The sequence below is a fragment of the Dermacentor variabilis genome, chromosome 11 (genome assembly GCF_050947875.1).
Source record: "Dermacentor variabilis isolate Ectoservices chromosome 11, ASM5094787v1, whole genome shotgun sequence".
Lineage (NCBI taxonomy): Eukaryota > Metazoa > Arthropoda > Arachnida > Ixodida > Ixodidae > Dermacentor > Dermacentor variabilis.
Genome location: NC_134578.1, coordinates 65,225,788 through 65,240,810, shown reverse-complemented (window position 1 = coordinate 65,240,810; position 15,023 = coordinate 65,225,788). Strand labels below are relative to the sequence as shown.

At 48.5% G+C, this 15,023-nt stretch overlaps 1 protein-coding gene across 3 annotated transcripts in view; it reads right to left on the bottom strand.

Annotated features, from left to right (window-relative positions):
* LOC142564939 (uncharacterized) overlaps nucleotides 1–15,023 on the bottom strand; it is an 82,058-nt gene that overhangs the window by 16,137 nt on the left and 50,898 nt on the right. For all 3 annotated transcript variants that reach the window (XM_075676149.1, XM_075676150.1, XM_075676151.1), the window contains exons 3-5: nucleotides 13,916–14,028; nucleotides 13,090–13,158; nucleotides 1,869–1,898 (exon numbers count right to left, since the gene is read on the bottom strand). In XM_075676149.1, the coding sequence (XP_075532264.1) occupies nucleotides 1,869–1,898; nucleotides 13,090–13,158; nucleotides 13,916–14,028 (212 nt within the window). The remainder of the gene's footprint in view (nucleotides 1–1,868; nucleotides 1,899–13,089; nucleotides 13,159–13,915; nucleotides 14,029–15,023) is intronic.

Here is a 15,023-nt window from a genome sequence, read left to right as displayed (position 1 = left end):
AAGTAAAAAGGCATTAAATATTTTTAACATATGCGATTGGGTTTGTACATGAACTTTTTTTGAGAAACCCGCGTCGTTGAGGTACACAATGCTTATCGCTGTAGTTAAGAGTTCGACGAAAGATGAAGAAATTGCGGTCACTGGCCAAGTCAAGCTACCTTGACTTGGTCGGTGACGGCAATTTCATCAGAATGCTTACCCTTGTTTATAATTCAGTTTCATGTCGGCCCACACCAGATGTGTGAAAACCGACAATGCGTATACGTTTGAAACACCTATAAATTAGAGGATGCAGACACAGAATATGCACATCGTGTTTTAAAATAACAGTTGATTTGCAAGTAGATTATTTTGGAGCATGTAACGCACATGATCCAGCGTACATCATTCGCATTTCTACTGGCGGCCATGTTTCATCTGGACATCAGCGCGCTTAAGATACCCATCGGTCCACCAGGATGGTGTACTGCATCTGAGATATGCTGAATGTTGTGGCCGATTATCAGTTCAGTCAAGCTGAGTTTATTTCCAACTGAATGTTGGGGGTCCTCCAGGCAAAAAAGTTGTCATAGACAATTTGCAACGAAACGTACACCATAAGTGTGTGGTTTATTGAAATGAACTCGTGGCATGCACAGTGCTCTACGTTCTAGACAGTAGGTGAATATCGGTGAATCCTATGTATGGGCGGTGATACTTGTAAATGTAGTGGGGGCACTTGATACGTGATGGAAGTTGTGGTAGGACAAGCGTCCGGAAACTTCAACTCGAATTCACTGAGTAAGAAGTTCCATACCTGCCACCTTTTTCAAGTATTTCTCATGCTGCGTCGTCACACAATGACTCAATATTATAATCCGTTTACGCAATCTTCGGAAACTTGAAGTAGGGGTGACTTCGACATGAAGCAGCATTCAAGTAAACAAAGCTTGTATATATCTGCATTTGGAACAGGCATGCGTATCTATGTTGCTTCATAGCTTCCTGCATAAATGTGCATGGCTGCTATGGCATGGCATCGTATCATGCATTCCATGTAGTTGGCTGAGTAGGAATGAATGAGAGTGTTCCCCTGCCAGTAGCGAGTGAAGTGCGTCCACTACAGGGCTGCTTCCCCACAGTATTTATTGGCGCTATTGCGCTGAAAATTCGCGTTTGTGGTGCACGCTCAAATGAGGCCACACTGTGCTGGTTAATATTTTCCATTACCTGCTGTCGAATCATGAACGCTACCTCAAGTAAAAGTTCGCTTAGTATTTTAGGAACAACACTCCCACATTGCAGCTGTGTATCTGCAAGACGTATAAACGTACTTGTCACACAATTTTGTTCGTGCCTGAAAAACAAATCGCCTCCGCTGTATGGTGGAGTATATAAAAATTAGTTATGCAAATGGCACGCCTACTGGTAAGATGAGGAAGTGTTTACCGCAGCGTTTTTAGGACATTTAGGGAGATATGAAATCTTCCGTTAGAGGAATGGTATGAAATAAAGTATCTTCAATGGCCTAAGTGATAATATATGAGCAGACATCAATCGGTTGTGATCCTTTTTTTATTACGAAAGAGAAAATTTATTGTAGGTTTCGTGATCGTAGTCGTGCAGTGCAGAAGGCACATTACCTTTACTGTATTGCGTCGTTCATCCCTGGATATAGATTTTGCTCGGGGATATTAAAATTACGCTTATTTAGATGACTAATTAGGGTTATCGTATTTTATCTCAAAATATTTTTTTCCCGACAACATTAGTTGTAAGAGCAATTTCTTCGTCACTACATTGAGTATTGGCAACAGAGCTGCTGGGTTTTAGGAAATCAGGCTGCAGCTAATATGCCGGATAAATGACAAGTCGAAAAGATGTCGTACCGGTTCTACGAATTCCGCTTGAGTCATATCCTTGGATTTGGTACGTCAGTGCCACGGAAGAAGGGAGTTTAGCAATGAAACAAATAAGACAAAGTCAGCAAATTTTCACAGGCAGTATAAGTGATCACAATATAAAGCGCCAAATTGCGTACGCCCATGCAAAGGTTGCAAACATAGATAAAGCCTAAGTGAGGAACATTACCACAAAATGATATATTGTGTTCTCTTACTGTTGCGATACCAACTTATGGACACATCAAGGGCATTTTTGTTGCCGTCGATGCCGGCGTCCCCGTCGCCTTGTTCCTCTATGTGCGAGTGGAAGTATGCTATGCAAGATGGCTATCGCAGCTCAAACTGGCGCGCGCGAAGGAGGAAGTGGAGAGGAAACGCGCCGTCTTCCGTCGTGCGAACGGCAGTTGGGGGATGAGAGGGAGAATGTGGGGGGCGGTGTTGCGCTCCGGCGGCAACTGCGCATTTCGCCACCGGGACTAAGGGGTACTGACGATCGCGGCTCAATCTCGAGTGCCATATATGAAGGAACCCGGGGACGCAGCGCGGGTAGGAGAAGGGGCGGCGTCGACTCCACCAACAAGTAAGTGCGTATTCTGCAGGGTCGCGCGCGGTCGCGCGTGCCGTATGTTGAAACCAATTTGCCAAAGGTTCATACCTTTGTATGCGCTGTGTTCACGCCGCCCTTGCCTTGAAGCAATAGACTGCACGAAGGTCACTTCGCTCGCTGCTGCTGCCACGGTTGCTCACACCAGTGTCCAGCGCTTTGCAGCGAGTGTCCGCGCTCATCGAGCGTGATGTGTTCATGTTTGCATGTGCGCTCCGACACCATGCTTGTTAAATCAGCGAATGTTCCGAAGTTTATACGGCTCATAAAGCTACTATACTTACTTCGTATAGCTGTGTAATAATTTTGCTATCAGAATGAGTGCTTCGCCTTTCAGTGGAAACTGCTCTTTTTTTCGCCTGATATTCCAAGAAAGATAATAATGTATGGAGCAGGTACATGAAGAAATATCACGGAACGAAAACAATCCCCCCATGAGAACAGTGTTCAGTAATTAACCATCAGAAAAATAATTGGAGCATCACAGTGCCACCTATTTTCTATGCAGACAATTACACCAAGTGTTCAGGGGCAGCATCCACAAAGCTGGCTCAACGAGAAAACTAACGCCTACAGCATGGCAGGCAGCGTACCAAAAATGCACTAAAGAAGAAAAACCCATCACACAAAACGTTGTATCATACGTACCTGTCAAAAGCCGCAAGTACTCGTTCCTCGGTAATACGATAGAAATAATGGTACACGTAGAATATTTTGTGCATATTCGAAAAAGGTGGCACAAGTCTATTAATAACAGAAATTGTTCGCTGTAAAAACGTTTGAACTAGCTTATTCCTGCAACGATAGCAACAGGTGTCAGAACGACGATTTCTAATACGATGCACGCCATAGTGGCTGTCTACAGAATACGAGGACGAACACTACGAGGAAGCAATGGGAGACACGCTGTCCAGCTCAGCCCTCGACTACCAGCTCGAGCTGATACAGAGAGCTGAGAAAATGGTAAAAGCCAGTGGAGCCCTGGACTTGGGGTCCCCCATTAGCGATGATTCTGATGATTTATTTAACAAAGTTAACATATATAAATATATATCTCGCTGTCTATCTATCGAAAATGCATTTCTTCACCTGGGTTTGCTAACCTCAAAATTAAAGCTGAGCACTATAATGAAGAAGTGATGACTAGCTCTCATCTTATGAACGCGTCAGTGTGAACAACAAGAAGGATAATATCTTGAAATTAATCATCGTCCCTTTTTACTTCACCAGCATTGCCCACTTGTGGTTCCGGAACCAGGAAAAGAAAATCCCAAGCTGGAATGTGTTCAAGACAAACTTCAGTGAGGTCTTTGGCCACCCTGCTGTTCGAAAGCTTCATGCCGAACAACGTCTGCATTCGCGCTCTCAGCAACTTGGTGAGCTTTTACGATTTATATAGAAGTCATTGACCTCTGTAAATGGGTCTATGCGTCAATGACCGCGGGCAATAAAGTAAAGCCTACAGTGAAGCGTATCGAAAAGGACGCGTTCCAGATGTTGATTTCGAACAGCCCTTCTACGGTTGCCCAAGTCATTGAACTGTGCCAAAGCTATGCCGAGCTCCGCGGACAACGCCTCACCACCCGCAGCCCGGTTCCACATCATGAATCGTTGTCCGGCTTAACTTCACCTTTTCTAAGTCCCAGCCTCCTCTCGCAGGTCAAGTCTTCCGTGCGGGAAGAATTTGCTCGCCAGCTCTCTGTCATCTCCAACCGACCGGAGTCAAGTCCGTCCTTCAGTCTGAGGCTATGACACGTTATACAAGAACAAGTGTCCGAGGTCTACAGGAGCGGGCGCCTCAGGTCACCGGCTCATTGAATTACGCCAATGCCGCCGCTCGACCACGATCACCAATGTTCCGGGCTCTGCGTCTGATGCCTAGCCCTGTTTTGATGGCCACGCCGCAACGACCTCCAGCACATGGAGTAAATAATCGATGGTGCACAGCGAATAATCGGCCCATGTGCTGTTTTTTTGGTCTTCACGCACATGTTGCATGTCTGTGCCGCCGCCGTCCATTTCATCCACATGACGACCCACGCACAGCTGAGTACGACCATTTATTGTCGCTCGAGACCGCGAACTACAACTTCCCCGCCCAAGGCTTCGACCAGTTTCTGAGCACCGTTCTGCTTCTCCCTGTCCTTGCTCGCTCTCCCTGACGCGTCGACGTTCCCCTAGCGCTGAAAAGGAAAACTAAGCAGCGCAGTTCCTGAAGCAAGAACTGCGTCATCGTCGCCAAGCTCAAGCCCTCTTCTTTTGCCGCCAAACGTTATGGATGACCCTGTTAACGGTGACCTCATTGACACACTTGTTGCCATATCTGTAATTTCCGAAAAATTCTACCACTCTATACGAAAAGTCAGGACACTTTCTTCTGTAATTTACTCCCAAACGGCCTCACCACAGTGCGTCCAGCCAGTAGCAGTGTGTACCGCCAAACTTGAGACTCCAGGAATGATCTACATAGTCGAGTTAGTCGTTCCGCCCCACAGCTCCTACGACTGTGTTTTAGGTTGGAATTTTCTCTCCCGTCATTAAGCTGTCATTTATTGCTTCCGTGCAGAAGGCACCTTCTCTTCGCTTGGCAGTGCCATCTCTGACGATGTTTCGCTTTTCTGCGCAAATTATTCCTCACTAAACACATCCAGATACCACGCATGCAGCCGTTCTGGCACTTATATCCTGTTCCGTTGCTTGCGACTCTACCGTACTCTTGACGTCTTTAGCTGCTTTCGTTCATCGCCACCTCTCACTACTCCCAACTGGACTGCTTGGCTTTCAAGCTGGTGCAGCTCACCGCCCTGTACACAAATACTTTTCATTTCCGAGTATTGCATAGTGGCGAATCTCTCGGCACTGTTGAGCCTTACGACACCCTTACCACGTTAAAACTTCCTGTAGAATTGTCAGAAGTCAACACCCTTTACTGTACTCCCGTAAATGCCACATCACCTGAAGACGCTTTCAGCAACGTCATAGACGACGCTTAAAACCCCAAGCAACGTAGTGACCTTCTGCGCCTCCACGAAAAATTTCGGCCTGCTTTTGACTGCCATGACACTTCTCTGGGCCCAACGATGACTGTATGGCACCGGATTAACACCCGTGCTCACTAACCACTACGGCTGCGATTATGCCGTGTATCATCGACAGACCACCGCGTGATTGATGAACAACTAGATAAAAGGCTGAAACGTTGTTTCATTGAACCGTCACACAGCTTACAGGCACCGCCAGTTACTTTAGTTAAAAAAGAATGGCTCGGTCCGCTTTTGCGTCGCTTACCGTCGCCTGAACAAACTAACCCGACAAGGTGATTACTCATTGCCACGGGTTAACGATGTCCTAGACTGGTTAGAAGTGCTTTCAAACTGCTTTCATCAAACTGCTTTCAACAACCAGATAGCTTATACGAATTTTGTGTGATGCTATTCGGCCTTTGCAACGCGCCCGTGACATATGAGTGCATGATGGATACCATTCTCTGAGGCCTCGAATGAAATGCGTGCTTGTTTTATTGGGATGAACTAATATTTGAACGAAATTTTCCTACTCACCTTCATCGCTTGGAGTACGTTTCGCGCTATCTCACTGACGCGGGCCTCGAAGATGCCATATAAATTAAAAAAAAAAAACATCACTTTGGGGCACGCAAGCTGACCATTCTCGGACACGTCGTGTCGAATGATGGCGTTCTCCTGTTGCCACTAAGCCACGTGCTGATATAGGATTCCCGAGACCGACGTTTCTAAAAGACATGCGCAGTGTCATAGGCCTATGTTGGTATTCCCGCCGCTACATTCGAAATATGGCTTTGATTATGGCACCGCTGACAGAGCTTCTTCGGGCAGACCCCAATCTTTCCGCGTGGTCCCCGGCTTGAGATGATGCCTTTTTGACGCTACGTTGCCTGCTCACAACACTGACCGATAATGTGCCATTTCGATCAAACAGCCCCCACGGAATATCATACGGATGCTATAGGTGTTGTTCTTGGCGCTGTGCTCGCGCTGCGAACGCCCGGTTACCAAGTCTATGTTGTCGCTTACGCGAGCCGGACTCTTACGAAAGCTGAAGCGAATTATTCGGTCACGGACAAAGAATCTCCAGCGATCATCTGGGCCATAGCAAAATTTGGTCCATACCTGTATGGCTGGTTCTTCGATGTTATTACCGATCACCACGCCCTTTGCTGGTTGTCCTCTCTCAAAGGTCAATGTGACCGCCTATCCAGGAGAGCATTCAGGCTCCAATTGTGTGACACCCGGGTTATCTACTGCTCAGGCAAGAACCACGCCGATGCCGATGCTCATTCGCGCTGGCCTGTCCGCGCCGGCATGAATATAACTTCGGAGGGTAATTTTTGATTCAATATCGCACGGGAGAAGATTATGAGGAAAACGAGAACAAAGTGAAAGCGGGAGCCAACGTTTCCGCAAGTCGTCGTCGTCATCATCATCATCATCATCATCATCATCATCATCATCATCATCATCATCATCATCATCATCATCATCATCATCAGCCTGGTTACGCCCACTGCAGGGCTAAGGCCTCTCCCATACTTCTCCAACAACCCCGGTCATGTACTAATTGTGGCCATGCCATGCGTGCCAACTTCTTAATCTCATCCGCCCACCTAACTTTCTGCCGCCCCCTGCTACGCTTCCCTTCCCTTGGGATGCAGTCCGTAACCCTTAATGACCAGCGGTTATCTTCCCTCCTCATTACATGTCCTGCCCATGCCCATTTCTTTTTCTTGATTTCAACTAAGATGTCCTTAACTCGCGTTTGTTCCGTCACCCAATCTGCTCTTTTCTTATCCCTTAACGTTACACCTATCATTCTTCTTTCCAAAGCTCGTTGCGTCGTCCTCAATTTGAGTAGAACCCTTTTCGGAAGCCTCCAGGTTTCTGCCCCATAGGTGAGTAGTGGTAAGACACAGGTATTATATACTTTTCTCTTGAGGGATAACGGCAACCTGCTGTTCATGATCTGAGAATGCCTGCCAAACGCACCCCAGCCCATTCTTGTCTTTTTCAAGGCCTTGAAAAATACAAGACAACTTGTCGAAACGTTGGCTACCGCTTTCACCTTGTTCTCGTTTTGCTTAACGTCTTGAATTTCCATCTCCCGCATTGCCCGTGTTTTCCCAAGAGAAGATTGCATGTGCAGTCTTTCCTGAGTTTCTTCAGGCGTGCATGCGATCCAAAAAGCAAAAAAAAGAAATAAATTCCGAGAACACTGTAGCGGCAGCAGCATCGGCGTCGCACGAGAGATGACGTAGACGCTCGCGTCTACACGAGGCTCGAGCGGCTGGCACGCTCCGGCACGGGCTAGCGTTCCAAAGGAGATAATATAAAAGAACGAGACGCTACCAGAACGAGTGTCGGTTCTTCCTCTCCTACGGTAGCCCGAGACATTACTGGTCTGCGTGGTCGCTCGTCGCCACAGTTTGGTGACTCCGGACGTGATACTGCCATACGCTCCTGTGGTAGAGACGACCATGGACCAGACCAACGCTACGAGAGCTCAAGGCCGGAACGCTTCCGAGGAACGCGGTGAGCCCTCCTGTTCCGCCATCGCTGTCCGCCTCCCACAGTACTGGGACCAGCATCCTTCGGCGTGGTTTCTTCAGGCCGAAGCGCAATTTCAAGTCGCTGGTATCCGCTCTCAAGCCTCGAACTTCCATTACGCCATCGTAGCGCTCTCGCCCGCCGCCATTGACGAGGTAGCAGATTTGTTGAACTCCCCATTGTCTGCCGCCGCCTATGACGATCTCAAGGCAGCACTGCTACAGCGTACAGCAGCTTCACAACGTTCTCGCATCCAGCAGCTTCTATCCGCAGAAGAACTCGGTGACCGACGCCCTAGTGAACTTCTTCGCCGAATGAGCCAGCTGCTTGGAAACAACGCGAGATCCATCCACGACACGCTGTTGCGCGAATTGTTTTTGCAGCGACTCCCGGCTAACGTGCAGATGGTCTTGGCGACAGCCTCTACCATGGACCTTACCGGACTTGCCGTTTTGGCCGACAAAGTCATGGAAGTAGCCACCCCAACCATCGCAGCCACGTCACCGTCTCCGGGCGACAATACAACCGCTCTGCAAACTCTTCCCTGCTCTTCCGCAGTGCAATCTCCGCTCGACTCCTTGTGTGAGCGCCTGGAACGCATCATCTCCGGAGCGGAACATCGCCGCGCGTCTCGTCGCCCACGCAGCCATAGTTCCACCAGATCAAGACGCACGGGCACCCAAAATGAAACCTCAACTACAACGCCTCGCGTTTGCTACTACCACCGCCGTTTTGGAAACGACGCTCGTCACTGTCGGCGTCTCTGCGCTTGGCAGGGAAACAGGCCGGCCGACCTCTAACGGCGACGAATGGTCCGGCCCAGCACACAAGTCGCCTTTTCTACGTGACGGACAGAGTTACGGGACAACGATTCTTAGTCGACACAGGGGCTGACGTCCGCATTCTTCCCGCATAGCACTCCGACCGAAAAGCGACACCTGTCTCGTTTTCGCAAGCCGTCAACGGCACCAGGATTCCAGTTTTCTCGTCACGCTCCGTCATGCTAAACCTTGGCCTTCGACTAGCGTTCCGCTGGATCTTCCTGGTTGCAGACGTCCGTCATGCAGTCATTGGAGCAGACTTCTTGCATAACTACGGACTCCTTGTGGACATCCAACGACGCCATCTCATCGACTCCGTGACGCAGCTATCCGCTCATGGCGTCCCATCATCAGGCACATCGCCCATAGCTCCTATTTCTGCCATGTTGGACGAATCTTTCGCCGCGCTCCTACGCGAGTTGCCCACTTTGACGCGCCTGCCGGACTGGACGCAACCGGTGCAACATGACGTGTGCCATCACATCGTCACCTCCGGTTCACCGGTCTATTTCCGACCCCGGTGATTGTCCCCGGAGAAACTCAAGGTCGCTCGCGCGCAGTTCGAAAACATGCTGCAACTTGACATCATCCGCCCTTCCTCCAGTAACTGGGCATCACCACTTCACATGGTGCCTAAGAAGACGGGAGACTGGCACCCATGCGGCGATTACCGGGCACTAAACGTTGCAGTTCCTTACCGCTACCCTCTACCGAACATTGAGGACTTCACGGTAGCGTTGCACGGTGCGACGATCTTTTCTAAGATCGATCTCGGTCGCGCCTACCATCAGCTACCGGTCGCTGAAGAAGACATTACCAAGACCGCCATCAACACACCCTTCGGTCTTTTTGAATTTCTCCGCATGCCTGTCGGTTTACGGAACGCGGGCCAATCCTTTCAGCGTTTCATCGATTCCGTCACCCGAGGTTTGCCTTTCGTTTTTGCATACATTGACGACCTTCTCGTCGCAAGCTCTTCGGCAGAAGAATATCTTCACCACTTGAGGTTGTTGTTTTCACGCCTTGCCAGTAGAGGAATTGTCCTCAACGCCGCTAAGAGTGAATTCGGTCAGTCTGAACTCGAGTTGCTCAGTCATATCGTCGACGCTAACGGCATTCGACCTCTGCCGTCCAAGATTCGCGTCATCGAAAACCTTCCCCGACCGACCACACTCACCAAGCTTCGCCAGTTTCTCGGATTCGTCAATTTCTACCGCCGATTCATTCCCGAGTACGCACGACTTATGGCTCCGCGAGACGCTCTCCTTGTAAACAAACGCAAACAAGTGCTTCAGTGGACTGAGGAGGCCACCGACGCTTCCACAAGAGTCAAGTCTGCCCTCGCCGACGCCACGCTGCTTAGACACCCAAAGGCAGACGCACCCACCGCCATCATGACTCACGCTTCAAACACCGCCGTTGGTGCCGTTCTGCAGCAATTCATCAACAACGCATGTCATCCACTCGCTTTTTTTCTCCAAGAAACTGAAGCCTGCGCAGTCCCGCTACAGCGTATTCGGCCGTGAATTACTCGCTGTTTACCTGGCTATCAAGCATTTTCGCCATTTCCTCGAAGACCGTGCGTTCACTGTCTTGACTGACCACAAGCTCCTTGTGCACGCAACGAATCGTGCGGCGTCCTGTTAATCGCCCCGCGAGATTCGACACCTTTCCTACATCTGCGAGTTTACAACAACGTTCCGCTACATCAAGGGCACCGACAACGTTCCCGCCGACATTCTGAGTCGTGTCAATGTCGTTTCCACGTTGACATCGGAACCTTTCATCATCGAGGCCGACTTACTCGCCAGTCAACACCGTGATGACACTGAACTTCGTACACTCCGGAATTCGTCAACGTCCCTGAAATTTGAAGACGTCGTTGTGACCCCAGATGGTACGTCCGTCGTCTGCGACACTTCTAACGACACACCTAGACCATACGTTCCGGCATCCCTTCGCAGACGTCTATTCGAAATCGTGCACAACCTGTGGCACCCTGGCATACGCGCGACATAGGAGCTTCTTTCCAGTCGTTTCGTTTGGCCTCGGCTAAACGCGCAAGTTCGCGATTCGGTTAGCTGCTGTTTGCTGTGTCAACGTTCGAAGATCCAGCGTCACCCCATTCCGCCTGCCAAGTCTTTTCTTCCACCGAATGCTCGTTTTGGCACCGTACATCTGGACCTCGTCGGCCCTCTCCCACCTTCGAAAGGTTACTGCTACATACTGACATGCATCGACCGTTATACACGGTGGCCAGAAGCTACACCTATATCTGACATCTCAGCGCCCACTGTTGCAGCAGCTTTCGTTTCTACGTGGATCGCAAGGTTCGGCTGCCCATCCACAATAATCACAGATCGCGGTCGGCAGTTTGACTCAGCACTCTTTAACGAGCTACTCAAACTACAAGCGAACGACACGTTTTCGCACAACTGCTTACCACCCGCAGTCTAATGGACTAGTTGAACGTTTTCACCGGCATCTCCAGGCCTCTCTTATGGCACATGAATCATCGGAGAAGTGGGTCCTACATTTGCCTCTCGTTTTACTTGGCATCAGAGCCGCACTCAAGAGAGTCCTAGGTTGCTCCTGTGCCCAGCTAGTTTACGGCACTCACCTACGCCTTCCGTGCGATTCTTTGTCACCACCCCCAAAACGCCTATGCCATCACCTGCCGAATACGTTGTCGAACTGCAAGCCTTCTTCAGCCAGATATGCCCCGTGCCTACACGTTCACAAGAAGCAAGGCCCCCTACGTTTCTCCCGCACTCACCTCTGCTACACACGTTTTCGTGCGTAACTGTGCCGCGCGGAAGCCTTTGCAACCACACTACTCCGGGCCATATTGTGTTCTAGAGCGTCGTCCGACGACGTCTGTTGTGAATGTCCACCACGGATCAGACAATTGCCCTGGAACGTCTCAAACCCGCCTACATCGAAGCACCCGCGCCATCAGCTCCACCAGTATGCGACGCGACCCTGCTGCATCCTTCGCCGCCGCCTGCGCACGTGACAGCCAAGACCAACGCCAAGACCAACGCCAAGACATGCCGCGTCACGTGGACTTTCCATCGTTCGTCGAACTTTCCTCCTCTCTAGGGGGGGAGCCCTCTGTAGCGGCAGCAGCATCGGCGTCGCACGGGAGATGACGTAGACGCTCGCGTCTATACACGAGGCTCGAGCGGCTGGCACGCTCCGGCACGGGCTAGCATTCCGTAGGAGATTATATAAAAGAATGCTACGCTAAGAGAACGAGTGTCGGTTCTTCCTCTCCTGCGAGAGCCCGAGACTCTACTGGTCTACGTGGTCGCTCGTCGCCACAACACCTAAACACTTCCAATGAGTTGCGAATGCGAAAACATAAAGGTCCAATTCAACGTCGCTGAGCAGTCCTTCGAGTTGTTAATTCCTCGAGGGCAAACGAACGCATTAAGGCGCTTGGCCGCCACCTATTAAATAGCGCAAGGGCCGTGCACTTCGATACAGTGACGCCGTGCTTCTGGCTCGACTACAACAGGAAGTAATGGAGCGCTTCCGAGCAAGCCGCGGTGATTTCTACGTCACCGCTTTTTTCACACCGTGATGGGCAATGGAAATTTCGATCCACCTAGCATGACGTCATAAAGTAAAGCCCACAGGCCTGCAATGTAGGAGGCGTTGGTTTCGCCCAGTGGGTAAGACAATCGGCTTCTCAGCATGGGTTTGTTGATTCAAAACTCCCTAACACGAACGTTTAGCCTTTCGAATTTACTCCCTCTTTATAAATAAAATTTTAGAGATTAGCGAGATGCGTTAGAGAGAAGGCGAGAGCTTACGTGGACAAGAAACATGTCGATAACAAAGGCTTCCGAAAGCGAGCGTGAGGTAGCTTTACGGCGGTGTCGTGTGTCTCTGCGCCACAACTGGCGCGCTATCGCGCCCGAATATAATTTTTTAGCCCGCTGTTCGCCGTCCAGAAGCAATTCGTGAAGTGCCGTTGCAGCTAACGGGAGTTTAGGTTGCGTTGCGCGGCTCCCAATGACAGACGCCGGATTCCACTTCGAAAAACGATATCACGTATAGACTTGCTCTATGCATAGTCTGCATGTTGCATGCACAATAGAGAGATAGGGCACTTCTAGCTGGTAATGTAGTCTCGTATCAGCGTTTTCTTTCAACGCAGACTTGAGCCGTCGTGTTGAGGAAACGGTTATTCCTGCCTGAATTGGAATTTTTTCCCACGTCGACTCTTTGCACGTGTTGTACATGCGGCAGCTGATCTGCACCACCTGGAAAAAAAACGTGGTCAGGAAACAGCGCAGGGATCACCTAGAGAATACCGATGCTGAATAATGCACGAGCAGTGCCTCCACCTGGCAAATTTATTATGCTAAAGCATGTATTATAAGTTGCTTTTCGCTCCACTTTTCACGTTTGTGTTTTCCTTGTTGTGCGCATAAGAATTATTGTTATAACGTGATTTACATAGGTGTTAAAAGTCACCCTTGCTGGAACAAGGATGCTGTTCCTGGCAGAAAACTTTGAGTTGCACTAAGCAACTGATCTAAGAAGGATTATTTGAATCGTTAAACAAATTTTCGCAATGGGGACAGCGACTTTGATAATAGTGTACAGAGCTATTACACTGATGAACCGTATTCAGCACTATGGAATGAATATAAGATGCGATTCTTAAGAAGGGCCCAGTAAGTAATCAAAACCTAGCTAGTTAGTGAGACATTCTGAATTACTGGCATCATCTGCAAGTCACCGGCTTCGTTATAGCTTTGTTGAGAATATTTGTACCAGCAAACAGGCTACACAAAACCTCCGTCGCAGGCACCAAGATTCTCCAAAATTAATTGCGTGCAGAATGCCTAGAGGAAATCAAGTAAAACATGTGCTCTTCAATGTATCGCAGTAAAGGCACTTATACTACCACCTCGAAATCATCTCGCAGCCGCATTTCGTTCTTGCCAGCTATTGCGGAACAATGGCAAACTATGTCTTTATTCGCTATATTGAATGAAGTATCGCTATACGCACCTTGCGGAACCTCGTTGAACGAATAATGTTTGCCATTTCCACGAGCTCCTTGTTGCATGTTCGCATGAAGTCTCCGAAAAGGGACTTTGCCCGCAGAAGGCGAGGCCCCAATGCTAGAGTTTAAACGTTATGGTATCAAAGAAAAGGAGACATGAAATTTGGACGAAACTTCATTTAATCGTCAAAATGTAACTTAACCTGTGCTATAGTTCCAACGGAATAAGTTCAAAGAAATGGACGCATGAAATGTGAACGAAACTTTATACTATTTCTTAAACTTGAGGAATGAAATAGAAGGAAGCATGATATTCGGACGGAAGTTTATTATAGTCTCAACATTTCCCTTAATACTACGTTTTACACGTTACAAAAATCAATGAAAAGGACGCACGCAATTTGTACAAAAGTTTACCATAATGTCAAAAGGTCATCTAACCAATGCTAGAGCTAAAGCGGTACGGAATCAATAAAAAGGAAGGATGAAATTTTCACGAAACTATACTTTAAGCTCAAATTTCTTTTTAGCAGTGCTAGAGTTTTAAATGGTGTGGGATTTATTTACGTAATACTTTAGACACCCTGTGGTGCAGGCATAATGGGCAGAATTAAAACATACAATATTCGGATCACCAAGAAACTGTAGTGCACTTCTATAAACTACAAGGGTGGTCCCTAACAGCTGACAGGCTCAGTACAGAGAACATGAATTGGAGCAAAATATTACGCACAGTTCGACAGCGCATTCCCAAAAGTTTAATTTGGAAACACTTCTGTTTATATGAAACGGAAGCATGCAATTTGCTCGAAAAATTATATCATTGTCCAAATTTTATTTAACCAATGCTAGAGTTTAAGCGCTGTGGCATCACTGAAATCGATTCACGAACTTCGGAGGGTACACTGTGTTATTGTTGAAATTTCTTTTCCCTGAAGTGTACTTATAATAAATTACCAAGGGCAATGCTAAATAATTACAAAGGGTCTTCACGGCAAATAATAAAGGAATATTATGCAACACGTTTTGTAGGGACTCAATACAAAAATGGGGATATATCTGACAGGAGCGCAAACAAATATCACTGGAAACCTTCCCATTCGTTTATATGTC